This window comes from Oncorhynchus masou, chromosome 13 (genome assembly GCF_036934945.1).
Source record: "Oncorhynchus masou masou isolate Uvic2021 chromosome 13, UVic_Omas_1.1, whole genome shotgun sequence".
NCBI classification, from domain to species: Eukaryota; Metazoa; Chordata; class Actinopteri; order Salmoniformes; family Salmonidae; genus Oncorhynchus; species Oncorhynchus masou.
Window position 1 is genome coordinate 83,380,973 of NC_088224.1, and position 22,868 is coordinate 83,403,840.

The 22,868-nt window shown below is 45.3% G+C and overlaps 1 protein-coding gene across 2 annotated transcripts in view; it reads right to left on the bottom strand.

The window, feature by feature from the left end:
• The window catches only part of LOC135553142 (glutamate receptor 4-like), a 110,268-nt gene that overhangs the window by 84,101 nt on the left and 3,299 nt on the right, over nucleotides 1-22,868 (bottom strand). Inside the window, exon 2 of one of the 2 annotated variants that reach the window (XM_064985284.1) lies at nucleotides 21,438-21,596. The exons of the other annotated variant lie outside the window; for it this stretch is intronic. Coding sequence (XP_064841356.1) covers nucleotides 21,438-21,596 — 159 coding nt within the window. The remainder of the gene's footprint in view (nucleotides 1-21,437; nucleotides 21,597-22,868) is intronic. 2 annotated transcript variants of the gene reach the window in all.

Genomic DNA, 22,868 nt, shown 5'->3' on the forward strand with positions numbered 1-22,868 from the left:
AGTGTGTTTTGGCCTCCAATAACCCCAGTCTACATCAGACTAGTGTGTTTTGGCCTCTAATAACCCCAGTCCCATCAATTACATGTTGTGTGTTTAACCCTCTGTTTCTCCTCATGTCCTTGTTGGAGATTGTGTGATTGTATCTTAGTGCTACTATGTGTTGGTGCGCGATGGGTTGTACCCATTCTATTATTTTTTGGGCTGCCTTTTTAGCCATTTGTAAACCTGTTATTCAATGTGTTTCTATGGGCTGTAGTTGTATTTGTTTTATACCTAAAGGGGTCCTAAATTTAAAATCACATTGTCACGCCTTGGTCTTAGTATTTTGTGTTTTAGTTAATTAGTTGGTCAGGCCAGGGTGTGACATGGGTTTATGTTTGTTGTATTTCTTAGTGGGGTTTTTAGTTATTGGGATTGTGGCTGATTAGGGTGTGTGTTGCATAGGTTTGGCTGCCTGAGGCGGTTCTCAATCAGAGTCAGGTGATTCTCGTTGTCTCTGATTGGGAACCGTATTTAGGTAGCCTGGGTTTCACTTTGTATTTCGTGGGTGATTGTTCCTGTCTCTGTGTAGTGTTCACCAGATAGGCTGTAATAGGTTTCACGTTCCGTTTTCTTGTGTTTTGTATTTATAAGTTATTTTGTGTATCGTCATTTGTTCCATTAAAGAACATGAGTAACCAACACGCTGCATTTCGGTCCGACTTTCTTTCGACAAACGAAGAACGCCGTTACACACATAGCTAAATGCTATGACCATCTTAAAACAATTCCATTTGTTAGCTTAGTACCCCACCTGCAATTCTACATATATTGCCATGGGAAAGAGATAAAAATGTGCCATTTTATAACTAATCTCATGCTATTCTGCTATTCTGCACATATTGCAATGAAGATGAGAGAATTTTGCATTTTGAAAGTTAATTTCCTGCCATTCTACACATTTTGCCATGAGGCTGAGAGTACATTTAGCAGTTTTACAGCTCATTTCCTGTCATTCTACACATTTCGCCATGAGGCGAGAGTACATTTAGCAGTTTTACAGCTCATTTCCTGTCATTCTACACATTTCGCCATGAGGCGAGAGTACATTTAGCAGTTTTACAGCTCATTTCCTGTCATTCTACACATTTCGCCATGAGGCGAGAGTACATTTAGCAGTTTTACAGCTCATTCCCTGCCATTCTACACATTTCGCCATGAGGCGAGAGTACATTTAGCAGTTTTACAGCTCATTTCCTGCCATTCTACACATTTTGCCATGAGGCTGAGAGTACATTTAGCAGTTTTACAGCTCATTTCCTGTCATTCTACACATTTCGCCATGAGGCGAGAGTACATTTAGCAGTTTTACAGCTCATTTCCTGTCATTCTACACATTTCGCCATGAGGCTGAGAGTACATTTAGCAGTTTTACAGCTCATTTCCTGCCATTCTACACATTTCGCCATGAGGCGAGAGTACATTTAGCAGTTTTACAGCTCATTTCCTGTCATTCTACACATTTTGCCATGAGGCTGAGTGTACATTTAGCAGTTTTACAGCTCATTTCCTGTCATTCTAAAAGTTTTTAGCCCTGGGTTGTGACCTGTTCATAAGCTATCTGGGGAGGGTGTGAGGGGCGTGAGGGGCGTGAGGGGCGACCTTCAAGGTTGACAATGTACGATACGGTCTAACACACATAGATATAGACACACACACAGACACACTTTCACACTCTTTCAAGCTCTTCACATATGCTGCTGCTACCCTGTTTAGTATGTATTCTGATTGCCTCGTCACTTTTACATGTACATATTACCTCAATTGCCTCCACTACTGTACCTTGTACTCTTGCACATTGACTCAGTACCGGTTCTCCTTGTATATAGTCTCATTACTACATCGTACCCCTCACATTGACTCGGTACCTGTTCTCCTTGTATATAGTCTCATTACTACATCGTACCCCTCACATTGACTCGGTACCTGTTCTCCTTGTATATAGTCTCATTACTACATCGTACCCATCACATTGACTCGGTACCTGTTCTACTTGTATATAGTCTCATTACTACATCGTACCCCTCACATTGACTCGGTACCTGTTCTCCTTGTATATAGTCTCATTACTACATCGTACCCATCACATTGACTCGGTACCTGTTCTACTTGTATATAGTCTCATTACTACATCGTACCCCTCACATTGACTCGGTACCTGTTCTACTTGTATATAGTCCCAGTACTACATCGTACCACTGAACATTGACTCGGTACCTGTTCTACTTGTATATAGTCCCAGTACTACATCGTACCACTGAACATTGACTCGGTACCTGTTCTCCTTGTATATAGTCTCATTACTACATCGTACCCCTCACATTGACTCGGTACCTGTTCTACTTGTATATAGTCTCATTACTACATCGTACCCCTCACATTGACTCGGTACCTGTTCTCCTTGTATATAGTCTCATTACTACATCGTACCCCTCACATTGACTCGGTACCTGTTCTACTTGTATATAGTCTCATTACTACCTCGTACCCATCACATTGACTCGGTACCTGTTCTCCTTGTATATAGTCTCAGTACTACATCGTACCCTTCACATTGACTCGGTACCTGTTCTCCTTGTATATAGTCTCATTACTACATCGTACCCCTCACATTGACTCGGTACCTGTTCTACTGGTATATAGTCTCATTACTACATCGTACCCATCACATTGACTCGGTACCTGTTCTACTTGTATATAGTCTCATTACTACATCATACCCCTCACATTGACTCGGTACCTGTTCTACTGGTATATAGTCTCATTACTACATCGTACCCATCACATTGACTCGGTACCTGTTCTACTTGTATATAGTCTCATTACTACATCGTACCCCTCACATTGACTCGGTACCTGTTCTACTTGTATATAGTCTCATTACTACATCGTACCCCTCACATTGACTCGGTACGGTTCTCCTTGTATATAGTCTCATTACTACCTCGTACCCCTCACATTGACTCGGTACCTGTTCTACTTGTATATAGTCTCATTACTACATCGTACCCCTCACATTGACTCGGTACCTGTTCTCCTTGTATATAGTCTCATTACTACATCGTACCCCTCACATTGACTCGGTACCTGTTCTCCTTGTATATAGTCTCATTACTACATCGTACCCATCACATTGACTCGGTACCTGTTCTACTTGTATATAGTCTCATTACTACATCGTACCCCTCACATTGACTCGGTACCTGTTCTACTTGTATATAGTCCCAGTACTACATCGTACCACTGAACATTGACTCGGTACCTGTTCTACTTGTATATAGTCCCAGTACTACATCGTACCACTGAACATTGACTCGGTACCTGTTCTCCTTGTATATAGTCTCATTACTACATCGTACCCCTCACATTGACTCGGTACCTGTTCTACTTGTATATAGTCTCATTACTACATCGTACCCCTCACATTGACTCGGTACCTGTTCTCCTTGTATATAGTCTCATTACTACATCGTACCCCTCACATTGACTCGGTACCTGTTCTACTTGTATATAGTCTCATTACTACCTCGTACCCATCACATTGACTCGGTACCTGTTCTCCTTGTATATAGTCTCAGTACTACATCGTACCCTTCACATTGACTCGGTACCTGTTCTCCTTGTATATAGTCTCATTACTACATCGTACCCCTCACATTGACTCGGTACCTGTTCTACTGGTATATAGTCTCATTACTACATCGTACCCATCACATTGACTCGGTACCTGTTCTACTTGTATATAGTCTCATTACTACATCATACCCCTCACATTGACTCGGTACCTGTTCTACTGGTATATAGTCTCATTACTACATCGTACCCATCACATTGACTCGGTACCTGTTCTACTTGTATATAGTCTCATTACTACATCGTACCCCTCACATTGACTCGGTACCTGTTCTACTTGTATATAGTCTCATTACTACATCGTACCCCTCACATTGACTCGGTACCGGTTCTCCTTGTATATAGTCTCATTACTACCTCGTACCCCTCACATTGACTCGGTACCTGTTCTACTTGTATATAGTCTCATTACTACATCGTACCCCTCACATTGACTCGGTACCTGTTCTCCTTGTATATAGTCTCATTACTACACCGTACCCCTCACATTGACTCGGTACCTGTTCTACTTGTATATAGTCTCATTACTACATCATACCCCTCACATTGACTCGGTACCTGTTCTCCTTGTATATAGTCTCATTACTACATCGTACCCCTCACATTGACTCGGTACCTGTTTTACTTGTATATAGTCTCATTACTACATCGTACCCATCACATTGACTCGGTACCTGTTCTACTTGTATATAGTCTCATTACTACATCGTACCCCTCACATTGACTCGGTACCTGTTCTACTGGTATATAGTCTCATTACTACATCGTACCCCTCACATTGACTCGGTACCTGTTTTACTTGTATATAGTCTCATTACTACATCGTACCCCTCACATTGACTCGGTACCTGTTCTACTTGTATATAGTCTCATTACTACATCGTACCCCTCACATTGACTCGGTACCTGTTCTACTGGTATATAGTCTCATTACTACATCATACCCCTCACATTGACTCGGTACCTGTTCTACTTGTATATAGTCTCATTACTACATCGTACCCCTCACATTGACTCGGTACCTGTTTTACTTGTATATAGTCCCAGTACTACATCATACCCCTCACATTGACTCGGTACCTGTTTTACTTGTATATAGTCTCATTACTACATCATACCCCTCACATTGACTCGGTACCTGTTCTACTTGTATATAGTCTCATTACTACATCGTACCCCTCACATTGACTCGGTACCTGTTTTACTTGTATATAGTCTCATTATTGTTATTGCAACTATTTCCTTTTTATTTTTATTTTTAATTCTGCATTGTTGGGAAAGGGTTCAGAAGTAAGCATTTCTTGGTAAAGTCAAGTCCTGTTTTATGTGGCGCATGTGAAAATAACATTTGATTTGATTTGTTTTCCCTGTATGGATGGGGCATGACAGATATATATTCTCCATGATTACATCATCAAAACAATCCTGCCATCCTTGCCTTCACAAAAGGTCTACTGTCTGTGAGTGAAATGTAACATATGTTAATTAATTAAAAGCATAAACAACAAGTATAAACAAACTGTCTCTAGACCTATGAGCCACCATCATCATCATCCTCTTCGTTGTCACCATCATATATCATCATCATCTTCATCATCATCACTGTCAGTATATCCTTGTCATTGTTGTCGCCACCATTTTTATTTAATTGTATTTAACCTCTATTTAACTCAGCAAGTCAGTTAAGAAAACATTCTTATTTAGAATGACGGCCTACCCTAACCCGTACTACGCCGGGCCAATTGTGTGCCGGCCTATGGGAGCTCATAATCATGATGTCATCATCTCACACACACACACACCCACCAGCACACGCACACACACACACACACACACACACACACACACACACACACACACACACACACACACACACACACACACACACACACACACACACACACACACACACACACTGAATAAAGAGTGAATATGAACACATGTGACCCTGAGATCTGTTGTTCCTGGATTTTTTTATTTTTTAATTTTATTTCACCTTTATTTAACCAGGTAGGCTAGTTGAGAACAAGTTCTCATTTGCAACTGCGACCTAGCCAAGATAAAGCTTAGCAGTGTGAGCAGACAACACAGAGTTACACATGGAGTAAACAATTAACAAGTCAATAACACAGTACAAAAAAGGCGAGTCTATATACATTGTGTGCAAAAGGCATGAGGATGTAGGCGAATAATTACAACCTTGCAGATTAGCACTGGAGTGATAAATGATCAGATGGTCGAGTACAGGTAGAGATACTGGTGTGCAAAAGAGCAGAAAAGTAAATAAATAAAAACAGTGTGGGGATGAGGTAGGTGAAAATGGGTGGGTTATTTACCAATAGACTATGTACAGCTGCAGTGATCGGTTTAGCTGCTCAGATAGCACATGTTGGAAGTTGGTGAGGGAGATAAACGTCTCCAACTTCAGGGATGAAAGAGTGATGTAGTTAATGGTCTTTTCAGGTCTCTGAGTGATGTAGTTAATGGTCTTTTCAGACTACTCAAGGTCAGACGATTATCATTTTCATTCTGAACATCTCACAAGAGCAGGAGATTAATTTAGAGATTGACTTACCACACCTGTTAAGAGGAGGAGGAAGATAAAATATGCAGAGAGAGATTGGGAAAGAGAGAGAGAGAGAGAGAGAGAGAGAGATGAAATTGTTCCGCTTGTTATTCCCTGCCTCAGGAAAAAGAGTGAGAGAACTGTCGCAGCAGACGGATACATTCACAGAGCAGCACTTCATTTGCCAAACATTCCTCCCCTGATGAGCCCTGAAAGTGTCTGTTTGATTTTGCTATCCTTGTGGGGACCAGAAGTCCTCAGCAGTTAGGGGTTAGGCTTAAGGTTAGGAGTTAAGGTTAGGTTTAGGATTTGTCCCCACAAGGAGAGTAAAACAAACGTATGTGTATATGGGTGTGTGCATGTGTGCATGTGTGTATGCGTGCATGTGTGTGTCTGTGTGTGTCTGTGTGTGTATGCGTGCATCTACCATCAATCAACATGAGACATGAGGCGCACAGAGGGAACGACTGGGGAAACCCTGTTACTGTGACTGGAGATAATCCCTGTTACTGTGACTGGAGAAAGACCCTGTCTGGAGAGAGATACCCTGATTCTGTGTCTGGAGAGAGACCCTGTTACTTTGAATGGAGAGAGACCTTGTTATTGTGACTGGAGATATACCCTGTTACTGTGACTGTAGATAATTCCTTTCTGGAGAGAGAGACCCTGTTACTGTGACTGGAGAGAGACCCTGTCTGGAGAGAGATACCCTGATTCTGTGTCTGGAGAGAGATACCCTGATTCTGTGTCTGGAGAGAGATACCCTGATTCTGTGACTGGAGATAGACCCTTTTACTGTGACTGGAGAGAGACCCTGTTACTGTGACTGGAGAGAGACCCTGTTACTGTGACTGTAGATAATCCCTGTCTAGAGAGAGAGACCCTTTTACTGTGACTGGAGAGAAACACTGTCTGGAGAGAGAGACCCTGTTCCTGTGACTGGAGAGAGACCCTGTGACTGGAGAGAGACCCTGTTACTGGAGAGAGACCCTGTTACTGTGAATCGAGAGAGACCATGTTACTGTGACTGGAGAGAGACCTTGTTACTGTGACTGGAGATAATCCCTGTTACTGTGACTGGAGATAATCCCTGTTACTGTGACTGGAGAGAGACCCTGTCTGGAGAGAGAGACCCTGTTACTGTGACTGGAGAGAGACCCTGTCTGGAGAGAGAGACCCTTTTATTGTGACTAGAGAGAGACCCTGTCTGGAGAGAGAGACCCTGCTACTGTGACCAGAGAAAGACCCTGTTACTGTGACTGGAGAGAGACCCTGTTACTGTGAATCGAGAGAGACCATGTTACCGTGACTGGAGATAATCCCTGTTACTGTCACTGGAGAGAGACCCTGTCTAGAGAGAGAGACCCTTTTACTGTGACCGGAGAAAGACCCTGTTACTGTGACTGGAGAGAAACCCTGTTACTGCGACTGGAGAGAGACCCTGTTACTGTGACTGGAGAGAGACCCTGTCTGGAGAGAGATACCCTGATTCTGTGTCTGGAGAGAGATACCCTGATTCTGTGACTGGAGAGAGACCCTGTTACTTTGAATGGAGAGAGACCTTGTTATTGTGACTGGAGATATACCCTGTTACTGTGACTGTAGATAATTCCTTTCTGGAGAGAGAGACCCTGTTACTGTGACTGGAGAGAGACCCTGTCTGGAGAGAGATACCCTGATTCTGTGTCTGGAGAGAGATACCCTGATTCTGTGTCTGGAGAGAGATACCCTGATTCTGTGACTGGAGATAGACCCTGTTACTGTGACTGGAGAGAGACCCTGTTACTGTGAATCGAGAGAGACCATGTTACCGTGACTGGAGATAATCCCTGTTACTGTCACTGGAGAGAGACCCTGTCTAGAGAGAGAGACCCTTTTACTGTGACCGGAGAAAGACCCTGTTACTGTGACTGGAGAGAAACCCTGTTACTGCGACTGGAGAGAGACCCTGTTACTGGAGAGAAACCCTGTTACTGCGACTGGAGAGAGACCCTGTCTAGAGAGAGAGACCCTTTTACTGTGACTAGAGAGAAACCCTGTCTAGAGAGAGAGACCCTGTTACTGTGACTGGAGAGAGACCCTGTTACTGGAGAGAGACCCTGTCTAGAGAGAGAGACCCTTTTACTGTGACTAGAGAGAAACCCTGTCTAGAAACCCTGATGTCAGAAGGTGAATTCACCAATTTTTAAGTCGCTCTGGATAAGAGCGTCTGCTAAATGACTTAAATGTAAATGTAAATGTAGAGAGACCCTGTTACTGTGACTGGAGAGAGACCCTGTTACTGTGACTGGAGATATACCCTGTTACTGTGACTGGAGAGAGACCCTGTCATCTTTTCTGCCATCGACCAATGTCTCCTCCCTATCTGAAGTGGACTGGCAGTAAATCTTATTAACTTAAACTCTAGACATCTTCTGCCTAACAGAGAGAGAGAGAGAGAGCGTGAGAGAGAGAGCGTGAGAGAGATAGCGAGCGAGAGCGTGAGAGAGTGAGAGAGAGCGAGGAAGAAAGGAAGCGATTCCCAAACCTTCCATAACAAAGTCATCACCTACAGAGAGATGAACCTGGAGAAGAGTCCCCTAAGCAAGCTGGTCCTGGGGCTCTGTTCACAAACACAAACACACCCTACAGAGCCCCAGGACAACAGCACAATTAGACCCAACCAAATCATGAGAAAACAAAAAGATAATTACTTGACACATTGGAAAGAATTAACAAAAAAACTGAGCAAACTAGAATGCTATTTGGCCCTACACAGAGAGTACACAGCGGCGGAATACCTGAACACTGTGACTGACACAAAATTAAGGAAGGCTTTGACTATGTACAGACTCAGTGAGCATAGCCTTGCTTTTGAGAAAGGCCGCCGTAGGCAGACATGGCTCTCAAGAGAAGACAGGCTATGTGCTCACTGCCCACAAAATGAGGTGGACACTGAGCTGCACTTCCTAACCTCCTGCCCAATGTATGACCATATTAGAGAGACATATTTCCCTCAGATTACACAGATCCACAAAGAATTTGAAAACAAATCCAATTTTGAAAAACTCCCATATCTACTGGGTGAAATTCCACAGTGTGCCACACAGCGGAGTCAATCACCACCTTCCGGAGACACCTGAAACCCCACCTCTTCAAGGAATACCTAGAATAGGATAAGTAATCCTTCTCACCCCCCCCCTTAAATGATTTAGATGCACTATTGCAAAGTGGCTGTTCCACTGGATGTCAGAAGGTGAATTCACCAATTTGTAAGTCGCTCTGGATAAGAGTGTCTGCTAAATGACTTAAATGTAATGTAAATGTAATTTGTGACCTGTTGCCACGAGGAAAGGGCAACCAGTGAAGAACAAACACCATTGTAAATACAACCCATATTTATTGCTTATTTATTTTATCTTGTGTCCTTTAACAATTTGTACATTGTTAAAACACTGTATATATATAATATGACATTTGTAATGTCTTTATTGTTTTGAAACTTCTGTATGTGTAATTGTAGAAAAGGCCCATGGAGTTGGTTGCAATAATCCTTTAATTTATTGCCATTTACTCAGCTGTGCCAGGGGCGCTTTAATTTGGTCAGGTGGAAATGTCCGACAGATCTCAACTCCATAATAGTAGAAAATTGCCATTGCCTGATCTCACTGCTTTCTCTTCCTTAACTCCATCTGATCCAGAAGTTCTGTGCGTCCATGAATCCACACTACTCAGTAAATATACCACTTTATGGTTAAAGGAATTCCTGCCTCAGTCTCATCCATTCCTGTCACCTGACACGTGACCACCTGTTCACCTTCACTGTCAGTCATCCTACCTGTCCAGCTACCCACACTGATTCCACTAATATTTCAATGGTCGTTCAAGCCGGATGATGACTGAACCAAAGACAGGTGGAAAGGAAATGGAGGCGGAGAGGGAAGAATTGTCTCCACTGGAAGGAAGAAGAGTGTAGGAGAGAGCAGCTGAGGGAAAGGTCTTGGAACAAAGGAAATATCCAGGAGCTAAGCCTAAATAAAGAAAGGCTTCATCCTCAACCACCAGCAGCACCAGAAGAACCAGGCAAGCCCCTGGTTATCTTAAGGATTATGTGGTTGAGATTCTGACATCAAAGGGCAAAGCCCACCAGAGCTCAAAGTGTTGATGGATCAACTATACATTTCAGCCATCAACCAGCCCCTCTGAGCCAAGGACTGAAACTGCTTTGGAGCAGGAAAGTGGTCTACATGAAGAACCTATGGAGGAGGTAACTCTCACCGCACAGGTCGACCAGCTTCCAGAGGCAGGCTCTGCTCACCCCTTAACTAATGGGAAATCATCGAAGCACTCTAGACAGAGTGGGAGTTCGACCAGTGGATACCCCTTTGGAAGTGGCCATGGCAGCCGCCGTTCACTAGCCCTCCGCGACTCACAGACCGCTGTCCTACAAGAGCGGATGAAACTATTAGCTTTGGAAGAAATTGAGCGTCAGATTGAGGAGGAATGACAGGCTGATGAACGATGTTACCAATTGGATGTGCAGGCCCGTAGAGCTCTACAGGAAAGGGAATTCATTGCCAAGGACCTGGCACAGCAGCGACGGCACCGTCAAGCCAGAAGGGAATTGGAGGAGGCACGGATGGTCTCATTCTTCCTGGAGAGGAACGAACAGGGAGTTGACGTGACCACCCCTCCACATGGACCTCACCTGTCTGCCTTTCTTTCCCAATCTGCCCCTCTGGTACAGCATGGCACACAGTCCCCAGAGGCTCCGGGGTCAACAGCCAACACGGAGCACGGGAGACAGGCCGCTCCGCCAACGCCCTCTATGCCAGTGACACAAATTAGCATTCCTCCATCTGGACAAAGCATCACTCCTTCGCCTTTCCGCCAATTACCAACCAAGGCAAATCGTTCCTTTCGTCCAGGGCCAGGTCAGTCCTCAAACAACAGGTCAGAGGGCTCTCGCCCAATTCCGGCTGCCACAAATGGAGGATCTGGGACAGTAGGGGACCGGCCCAATGAGGCCACAGTGGGCTCATCAGAAGTCCCGGGTTTATCCTTCACGCAACCAGAAGAGGGAGCCAACATTATGAAACTTCTAGTAGCCTCAGCCTATGGAATTCCCAGACCCAAATTGCCATACTTTGAAAACGGAAAGGAGAGTGAATTTGTCCTTTTGGAAATGGCATTGGAGAGCCTACTGGGTATTCACAGTCATCTGTCAGAACGCTACAAATACCAAGTACTAATGGATCATTTGCGGTTTCCCAGTGCATACAGGCTGGCCCAATCCTTTATGCACTCCGTAACACCATACACTGCAGCTCTCCAGGCCCTGAAGGCGAGATATGGTGAGCCACGTCAGCTAGTCCAGAATGAACTAAACAACATCCTGAACACATCTCCAATTAAAATGGGAGACCATGCTGCCTTTCAAGAATTCTCCCTGGCTGTCCAATCCCTGACCTCGATGCTTCAATCCGGTGAAGGAGAAGACGGAACAAGCTGAAATGTGGCTCCCACGTGGACAGGCTTCTTAGCAAACTTCCAGTGTACCTCAGAGACAGTTTCATTGAACATTGTTTGAATAAGGGCATCCTGAAAGAGGGCTCGAGAAGCACCTATGCTCTTAGAGACCTGGCCGCATGGTTGGAGGTGAAGGCAAAGGCGAAGAGCATCGCTCACCAGGCCACAATCTCAGCCATAGCCACCGGGGGAAGGAAGGAGTTTGAACGCCAGGGGGGACAGAAAAGGCCAAATCCCACTACCATGTACTTAAATAGTGAAGCCGGGGAGGAACCCGGGAAGAAGACCACTCTCAAGAGCAAGAACATCAAATTCCAGCCTTACTGCCCATATTGCAAAAGTAAGGGGCACTTCCTTGGCTCATGCCCCAGGGTAAAAAAGCTCACTCAAACTCAATTGAAGGCCTGGATCACTTCAGGCGAGCGATGCTACAAGTGTGCCCGTAGCCATAAGGCGGAGACCTGCACATTGAGGAAACCCTGCAACCGCTGTAAAGAAATCCATCTCACTGTTTTGCATGATCTAATTCCCCAAGCACAGGAGGAGCAGAGTATGCTCATGGTAGGAGCTGCAAAGGAGCTGTACCTCGACCAGCAGAACCGGTCTCCAAGGGTCATGTTGAAGGTGGTCAAGGTCACTCTGCAAAGTGAAGGGAGAAGCATTGATACATTTGCCGTTCTAGATGATGGGTCAGAAAGAACAATCATTCTCACGGCAGCCACCCGTCAGCTTAACTTGGAGGGGATCCCCGAGACCCTTAATCTCAGAATGGTGCGACATGATGTTATCCAAATGAAAGGCTCTGCTGTAACCTTTAGCATTTCACCTTCAGGAAACAGGGACGTGGCCTATAACATCACCAATGCCTTCACGGCAGATGGCTTGAATCTCGCAGAGCACTCCTGCCCGGTAAGTGTTCTACAGAAACAATATCCTCATCTACGAGGATTACCACTTCCTAACCTGGCCAGAGTAGCGCCACTTATCCTGATCGGGTCAGACCACCCACATCTCGTCACCCCGACTGAGCCTATACGAGCTGGACCAGAAGGAGGGCCCATTGCTGTCCATACATCCTTGGGTTGGGCTGTGCAAGGTCCATCCCATCTACTTCTCTCCACCCAGGCTGTACAGTCACAGCAAGTCCTCTTCACCAGAAGCAATCCAGATGCAGCCACTGACCTCCTTCGGAATGTTGAGATGCTCTGGAAGATGGACACCTTCTCCAACCGGAAGCTACAGGAGGTCACTCGCTCGAAACATGACCCCTATGCATTAGACCTCCTGGAGAAGAGCACCACCACCACTGAAATGGATGGCGTTCGCAGGTATGCAACCCCACTGCTACGGGTGCCCAACCATCCTCCTCTGGCAACCACGACACGGGCTGTACTCCCACTACTGCGTGGAACGGAGCGACGCTTGGTGAAGAATCCTGAGCTTGCAGAAGTTCATAACCGAGAGATTCATAACCTTGAGAAGGCAGGCTACATCACTGAAGTGACAGCTCATGAAGAGGGAAATGAACTCCGTGAATCCTGGTATATCCCTCACCATGTTATCCAGCAACATGGTGGGAAGTATAGACTTGTCTTCAACTGTTCATTCCAAGCTGCTGGTCAAAGCCTGAATGACTGTCTACTCCCCGGACCAACATTAGGTCCTTCCTTGCTCGGTGTCCTTCTCCGGTTCCGGCAGCACTCTTCAGCCATCAGTGGAGACATCAAAGTCATGTTTCATCAGATTCGTTTACTGCCTTCCGACACTACACTGCTCCGGTTCATATGGCGAGATATGAAACGAGATGCAGAGCCCACAATCTATGAATGGCAGGTACTCCCACCTGCAGTCCTTGTTGTGCAATATACGCTCTGCAGAGACACGCACGGGAGCATCCAGACAGTGACCCAGAAGTATTGGATTCAGTGGAAAATGCCTTCTATGTGGATAACTGCTTACAGAGCATCCCATCCATGGCTGAAGCGAAAGCACTCCTTGATAAAGTACGGAATCTCCTGTCCAAAGGGGGATTTGAGGTCCGACAGTGGGCTAGTAACAGAGCGGAGGTTATCCAGCACCTCCCGCCACAAGCTAGGTCCAGTAGCAGTGAATTATGGCTAGCACAGTCGGGTGCTAACCCAGAAGAGCCCACTCTAGGACTGAGGTGGAGCTGCATACCGGATACCCTGGGGTATAAGCACCGCTCATCCCCGAGTACCGAAACCCCCACTCTGCGCACCATCTATCGGACCCTGGCCAGTCAATCCGATCCCTTTGGGTATATCCTGCCATACACAACACGGGCCAAAGTCTTAGTCCAGGACCTGTGGCAGACCAAGAGGGACTGGGATGAACCAATCCACCCGGCTGACCTAGTGGAACGATGGGATCTGTTGGGAAACAGAGTTAACAGAGCTCTCTGATGTCCAAATGCCAAGATGTTATGTACCATCCTGTGCTGACCAACCGGGATCATGCCTGGAACTACATGTGTTCTGTGACGCTTCGGAGCGAGCGTATGGGGCGGTTTCCTATCTTAGAGTGGAGGATAAGGCAGCCACACCCATGTCTCCTTTGTCATGGCCAGGTCCAGGGTCGCACCCAAGAAGCAGTTGTCAATGCCTAGGCTGGAACTCAGTGCTGCCCTTTCCAGAGCCCAGTTGGCCTATACCTTGCGAGCCAAGCTCACCTTGTCAATCCAAAGGGTCATCTACTGGAGTGATTCGACCACTGTATTGACCTGGCTCAAGTCTGAGTCCTGCAGGTATAAGGTGTTCGTCGGAACTCGCATTGCGGAAATCCAAGACCTAACAGAAATCCAGGACTGGAGGTATGTTGATAGCATAAACAATCCTGCTGATGACATTACTAGTGGTAAAACCCTTCAGGAACTGGCTCAACCCCATCGCTGGAGCTTGGGACCACCATTCTTGTCCCAACCAGAGAACGAGTGGCCGACAGCCCCCAGGCGTACGGCCCCTTCGCAACCAACTGAAGCTCATGAGTTAAGGAGGTCCGCCCAATGCTACAGCATTTCTACGGAACCAACAATGGCTCTCCCTGACCTGACACAATCCCAAACACTGCCGGATCTGATCACCGCCACAAACCAGACCTCAGATGGGGTGGCTTCTATACCCACCTCCCTCGCGGCAGAGATGCTACTCCTCCAGCAAGCACAAGCGGTTAGCTTCCCTGAGGAGTTAAAAGCTCTGAAAGCCGGTAGGGAAGTGGCTAAGGACAGCCGTCTTCTCTCTCTTGCCCCAGAATATGATCCAATCCTTGGAGTGATCAGAGTTGGAGGGAGGCTGCGCCAAGCAGAGGTTTTGGACTCAGATGCTATCCACCCAATTATCCTTGACTCCAGACACCCTCTTACCAGGCTCCTCATCAAAAGTTATGATGAGCGGCTTCTCCACCCAGGGCCAGTGAGTGTCTATGGGGAGATGAGGCGGAAGTACTGGATAATTGGAGGACAAGGAGCCATTCGTAAGCACCAATAGGCCTGCGTAGAATGTCAGATATGGCGGGCCGGAGCTACGGTGCCCAAAATGGCAGATTTACCCCCTGCTCGCTTGCGCCTCCTTAAACCACCCTTCTGGTCAACAGGAGTAGATTGCTTTGGCCCCTTGATGATCAAGTTAGGTCGTCGTGTGGAAAAGCGCTGGGGCATTCTATTCAAGTGTTTGACAACCAGATGTGTCCACCTGGACCTACTGGAGAGTTTGGATACGGAAGCCTTTCTCATGGCCCTACGGCGGTTTATCTCCCAACGGGGGAAACCCTACGAGATCCTGGCTGACAGAGGTATGAACTTCAAGGCAGGAGAAGCCAGGTTGGAGGAAGCCTTCCAAGCCATGGAACCCAGCCTCCAGGATCAGCTGATGGACCAACAAATCTCATTCAAATTTAACCCTCCAGGCGCTCCTCATTTTGGAGGAACATGGGAGCGAGAGATTAAATCTGTAAAGACGGCCTTACGAGTCGTACTATGGGACCAAACTGTCACTGAAACGGTCTTGAGGACCGTCCTGATAGAGGTGGAAGGGATTCTGAACTCCAAACCCTTGGGATATCTCTCTGCAGACGTCGCTGACCCCGATCCGGTTACACCGAATATGCTCTTGTTTGGACGCCGAGATGCGTCACTTCCTCAAGCCGTGTATGCTGATACCAACCTCGTAGGCAGAAATGGCCAGCCTGGAAACTGGCCAAGTAGTAATGACGGTGGACCCTCAGCTGCCTCGAGCCTCCTGGCCGGTGGGTCGTATAACTAAGACCATGCCTGGGACCGATGGTCGCGTTAGATCAGTGGAGATCCAGGTGAAGAACCAGACATATATCCGGCCAGTTGCCCGACTAATTCGTCTCCCTGAGATGACAGAGGACGGGGAGCAATGAGCCTTTTGAGGAGTGTGGAATTTAACAAATTTCCGGGGTGGCTGTAGAAAAGGCCCATGGAGTTGGTGGAATAATCCTTTAATTCATTGCCATTTACTCAGCTGGGCCAGGGGCGCTTTAATTAGGTCAGGTGGAAATGTCCGACAGATCTCAACTCCATAAAAGGAGGAAATTGCCATCGCCTGATCTCGCTTCTTTCTCTTCCTTAACTCCATCTGATCTAGAAGTTCTGTGTGCCCATGAATCCACACTACTCAGTAAATATACCAGAGAGAGAGAGAGAGAGAGAGAGAGAGAGAGAGAGGGGGAGAGAGGGAGAGAGAGAGACAGAGAGAGAGAGAGAGAGAGAGAGAGAGAGAGAGAGAGACAGAGAGAGAGAGAGAGACAGAGAGAGAGAGAGACAGAGAGAGAGAGAGAGAAAGAGACAGAGAGAGAGAAAGAGACAGAGAGAGAGAGAGAGAGAGAGAGAGAGACAGAGAGAGAGAGAGAGACAGAGAGAGAGAGAGAGAGAGAGGGAGAGAGACAGAGAGAGAGAGGGAGAGAGAGAGAGAGAGAGAGAGAGAGAGAGAGAGAGAGATATAGAGATATATATATATATATATATATATATATATATATATATATATATATATATATATAGAGAGAGAGAGAGAGAGAGAGAGAGAGAGAGAGAGAGAGAGAGAGAGAGAGAGAGGGAGGGAGAATGGTAATGGAAGAAGACAGTGGATCTCCTTTCAGAGTCCTTTCTCCAGCTCTGACAATCGCAGACAATAAGACACTAATGCACCGCTGCTGCGCTACACACATGCTCACTCACTTGACACACACACAGGTTCATCAGAGCGGATCAGTAAGACTAAGAACAGGCCCAGAGCCCAGGTTACTACTGACACACTTCATCTGCAGCAGGACAACTGTTTTAACCTCCCACACACACACCACAGACAAGCCAATGCCCAGCCCAGGACAACACACACACCACAGCCCAGCCCAGGACAACACACACACCACAGCCAAGCCAATGCCCAGCCCAGGACAACACCCACACCACAGCCAAGCCCAGGACAACACACACACCACAGCCAAGCCAATGCCCAGCCCAGGATAACACACACACCACAGCCAAGCCAATGCCCAGCCTAGGACAACACACACACCACAGCCAAGCCAATGCCCAGCCCAGGACAACACACACACTACAGCCAAGCCAATGCCAAGCCCAGGACAACACACACACCACAGCCAAGCCAAGGCCCAGCCTAGCCCAGGACAACACACACACACAACACAGCCAAGCCAAGGCCCAGCCTAGCCCAGGACAACACACACACCACAGCCAAGCCAATGCTCAGCCCAGGACAGCACACACACCACAGCCAAGCCAATGCCCAGCCCAGGACAACACACACACCACAGCCAAGCCAATGCCCAGCCCAGGACAGCATACACACCACAGCCAAGCCAATGCCCAGCCCAGGACAACACACAGTATGACAGTCGGTGTGTAATATCGTTGTCACTATACCAGAAATTTTACTTCAATGCCGATACCAGGTTTAGTATCACGCTACTCAAAACCATCACGGTAGAAAAACGATATCAAACTAGACTGATCTTTTGACTTCAGTTTCATTGCATTTGACATGTTTGACATTAATATTTCAGAGACAGCCACGTTTCTTCTTTTTAACCAATTTGTTAAACAGTTCTTACCAATCTAACAACAAAACAACATAAAGGTAATCATTTATTTGAATTTTAAATCTCTATTGATAAACTGGGAAAATTAAGATGTAGCCTAGGTCCATTCACAGTACAGGTGAATGCATATTCAATAGGAGTGTGTGAATGCATTGAGTTGTAGTTTTGGGGTGATTTCATGGGACTACAGCTGACAAATCTGTTTCCTTTCCATTTGGGACATTTGCATAGAAGAAGCAATCTCATCTTTTATAAGACCTCTTTAAGACGTAATGACGTCATTCACACACACCGGGAGAGAGACAGGAGAGACGTGACTGACTCAATGCTAGATAGAATGTGGAGCACCAAGCCTTATTAGATTTGCCAAACAGCTTTCAACTGATGTCTGGAGATCACAGTGTGGAAATGACTTAATGCTCTCTCATGGTTGTGATCGTTCCGTTGGAGACATCACTCTAAGGAATCAGTTCAGTGGAAGTATTTTGCACTCAGATTGTGACCTTTCTGGTCACTTTCCTTGTCCTGTTATCAACTACAACAGCATCCTCATTATTACTACCAACATTTAGGGGTTCAAATCCAAACTTGACAATGATGACTTACTTGCATGTTTTCCATTGGCTAACCAAGTTCCCTAATGTTTTACTTGTAGGCCATTTTAATATTGCTCTGAATAATTGTATTGATAGATGGCCTCTGAGACAGAGAACTTCTTTGAATACAAAGGCAGTTTATAGAAAGGTTTGATATTACAGATATTTGGAGAGTAAAGTTTCCTTTTTTTGGAGAGTATTTTTTTGGAGATTTCCCTACTTTGAATAATATTTTTTATGATAAATTGCGCAAAAAATAATTTTATCCCACATTATATCTTCTTCTGTTTTGGTCGCATTGATTTGATATTGCTTTGTAACTATAACATTGATAAGCCTCTTACCAAATGACTTGCTTTTCATAGACAATGTTCGTAGCATGGTCATTAATAAATATAGGTATTTCATTTGGAACAAATAGGATATTTTGCATAGGAACAATTATTAGTTTTTTTAAGAACGGGTTTGATAATCACATCCTACTGGTGAGTAAACATTTTAATGCATATGGGTTGTTACTCAAGGAATTTTGATCTCTTTACAATATCCCCGTTACACCAAGAGAGTTGGCCTTAGCATTTGATGCTTTTCCATCTTGGACTCTCATGCTGTCGTCAGGTGTAACCAGACACCTTATTGAGACACCCTTGTTTAGTCCAGTTGACTCTTCAGTAGTAAACATGTGTTTCTTCTTGCTTTGTTTTAAAAGGATGTTGTATCTATTCCTTACGTCACAACATACTGGGATACACTTGTCAATAGTATTTGTTGGAAAAAGGTTTGGTTACCACACAAATACCACACAAATACCTGCTTGTTAACACGGTGAAAGGTCTCTTTCAGAGTTATCCAGACGTACTAACCTGTGAACCATTACCTGAAGAAACTCAAAAAAGACATTCATATTAATTGTACTTGTTTTGTGTTCAGCATCCAGAAACAGTTTAACATTTATTTTGACATTGTCTACTTGTAAAGAGATTATGGCAAGATATTTTAGATTTATAATTGATAATATTCCTGATGATTTTTGTTTATTATGGGAGAATGTGCTGCTGAGTTTCTTTAAACTGCAATAAGAATAAAGAAAAACAATGTAACCTCTGAAATGTAATTGTAAATGTAATATAAATACATGTAAAATCACTAATAAATAACCACTCCTCCTTGTTTTCTATAAGCAGTTAGAGCAGTACATTAAGATCATTCTACATTCTTCAAATAAGAAAACTATAAAAACAGTCAATACATGCGTGTCTCTTAAGGTCTGTTTTATAATCTGTACTTTGTTTATCCCTTTAGCATGTAGCATATATAGTGGATTCAGAAAGTACTCAGACCCCTTTACTTTTTCCACATTTTGTTACTTTACAGCCTTACATGTTGTTCTTGTTTGTTTGTTTGCTTGTTTGTATACTTCCTGTATGTATACTGGTGTTTTGTGCAATAAAAATAAAATGATATAGTTTGGTGAGCAATTTGTTTGGAACAAAAAAGGACTAGGGTAGTAAATTGGTGTTAGCTTCAGATGTACGCTAGCAAGGGAAGTTAGCCAACAAAGCCGGAAGCTACCGGTACCTTCTTGCATTGAAAGTGTTGTAGCCTGTAATGGACATTGTTCTGTGTACAGTAATTAACAGTTGCAACATTGCAGACACAGTGTACTCGCGCTATAAGGGGACATCAGCTGCACTGATGGACAGACTTCATCCTGTCTCAATCAGTAGATGACGCAAGGCACATTTGAAAGAATTACCGAAGGTAACAAAAATTCTAGTAACGAAAGTTTTTCATGATCTCGTATTGAAAAAGTACCGAAGTTTCGGTTTACTGTGCAACACTAGTCTGTAACTATCCAACTTTCACACAGTCTAAGAGAGACAGACAGACAGACAGACAGACAGACAGACAGACAGACAGACAGACAGACAGACAGACAGACAGACAGACAGACAGACAGACAGACAGACCATAGTGAACAGTGGCGGCACGGTGGTCTAAGCAACGTGCTCCATCTCTGAGCATCTCCAGGTTGTGCCCAGTGCTGGACAATATTTAGGTTTTTGTTTTGTGAGCGCAGAGGAAGGCATATATCCACGTTCTCAGGACCTTTTCAAACGTCTACAATTGAAGTCTATTTCTAGTTGTCAGGCTGGCCCGGTCACAGCCTTCTACAGTCAGAGGGAAGTCATCAACAGTTCTTCATATAGAACTAACAAAGCTGCCCTCAGCAGTAGCAGTAGCAGCTAGTGAGAGAGGGTAGTTGAGGATGACTTTGACAAATTTGGTCTCGATAAGTCAACAGCTGCATCCTTATTCAAAGCACAACAAACACACAACCACACCTAATTTCCTTCTCCCATTGCTTTTCACTATGGTCTCTCTCTCTCTCGATAATCTATTCCAAGCCAGTAATTGCTATTGTCTTTCATTTCCCGCTGTTACTCTTGCTTCAATTTGCCAAATTAACCAAAGAGCTTTAGTCCTTGGGCCAAATTCAACATGATGGAAATTAGCCTGGCTTAACCGTAGAAAACATTTTTATTGGGCCTCAATATGCCACACAACTCTGGGGATGATTTAAAGAAGGTTTAGATAGAGATTATCTCATAAGAAAGACAAGGAAGTCCACATGGAACAATAGAACTGAATAGTTCCATTCAGTTCCATTTACCAAGAGGAGATCCATGGAGACTCCATTATGTTCCCAGTGCAAGATGTACTTCCTGAGGGATTTAGACGTTGATGACATCACATAGACCTCCCTCATCTCATTGTAGACAAAGATGAGTCATGTTCTCAAGCTAAGCAGACACAGCAACCCCTTGCCCATCCTTCTATAGTGAACGACAGCCTCATATAGACCTCTAACTCTTGATTGATAGCTGACACTCCATGAGTGTGGTACAAGGTTTGAGTGCACACGCACACACACACACACACACACACACACACACACACAAACACACACACACTTTTCTGGTTGTACTCACAGGCGTTTGTGACGGCGAAGCTGTTAGCTGTCTCAATGTTGTCGACATGGGGTACAAGGTTGAATGGAGCCTCCGTGGCATTGGGGCTGGTGTTGTGCAGGAAGATAGCCAGTCGAAATGCTGTGTACTCCTGATCTGTGTTCCTGATAAATAGACCACCTATAGATGAGGAGAACGACAGTTGGTTTTGAACTGTGCTTCATTGGCACAGGGTTTCCCAAACTCGGTCCTGGGGCCCCCGCTGGGTGCACATTTTGGTTATTGACATGGCAGAACACAGCTGATTCAAATAGCCAACTCATCATCAAGCTTTCTAGTGCTAGGGCAAAAACAAAGACGTGCACCCGTGGGGGATTCTGAAAAATAGGGGGATAGAGGGGGAGAGAGAGAGACATAGGGAGAGAGTAGGACAGAGGAGAGAGAGGGGTAGCGAGAAAGTGGGAGATTAAGACAGAGAGAGAGACATAGGGAGAGAGTAGGACAGAGGAGAGAGAGGGGTAGCGAGAAAGTCTGAGATTAAGACAGAGAGAGAGAGAGAGAGACATAGGGAGAGAGTAGGACAGAGGAGAGAGAGGGGTAGTGAGAAAGTGTGAGATTAAGACAGAGAGAGAGAGAGACATAGGGAGAGAATAGGACAGAGGAGACAGAGTGGTAGCGAGAAAGTGTGAGATTAAGACAGAGAGAGAGAGAGACATAGGGAGAGAGTAGGACAGAGGAGAGAGAGGGGTAGTGAGAGTGTGAGATTAAGACAGAGAGAGAGTGACATAGGGAGAGAGTAGGACAGCGGGGGGTAGCGAGAAAGTGTGAGATTAAGACAGAGAGAGAGAGAGACATAGGGAGAGAGTAGGACAGAGGAGAGAGAGGGGTTGCGAGAAAGTGTGAGATTAAGACAGAGAGAGAGACATAGGGAGAGAGTAGGACAGCGGGGGGTAGCGAGAAAGTGTGAGATTAAGACAGAGAGAGAGAGAGACATAGGGAGAGAGTAGGACAGAGGAGAGAGAGGGGTTGCGAGAAAGTGTGAGATTAAGACAGAGAGAGAGAGAGACATAGGGAGAGAGTAGGACAGAGGGGGGTAGCGAGAAAGTGTGAGATTAAAAGACAGAGAGAGAGACATAGGGAGAGAGTAGGACAGAGGAGAGAGAGGGGTAGTGATAAAGTGTGAGATTAAGACAGAGAGAGAGATAGAGACATAGGGAGAGAGTAGGACAGAGGAGAGAGAGGGGTAGTGAGAAAGTGTGAGATTAAGACAGAGAGAGAGAGAGACAGAGAAAGATGACAGACAGACATCAAAAAGACCAGAGTCTGACAGAGGGTAAGGAGAGGAAGGGTAAGGTGACAGATGAGAGGAAGAGTGGCGTGACGGTGAGATATAGAGGGAGAGGAAGGGTAAGGTGACAGATGAGTGGAAGAGTGGTGTGACGGTGAGATATA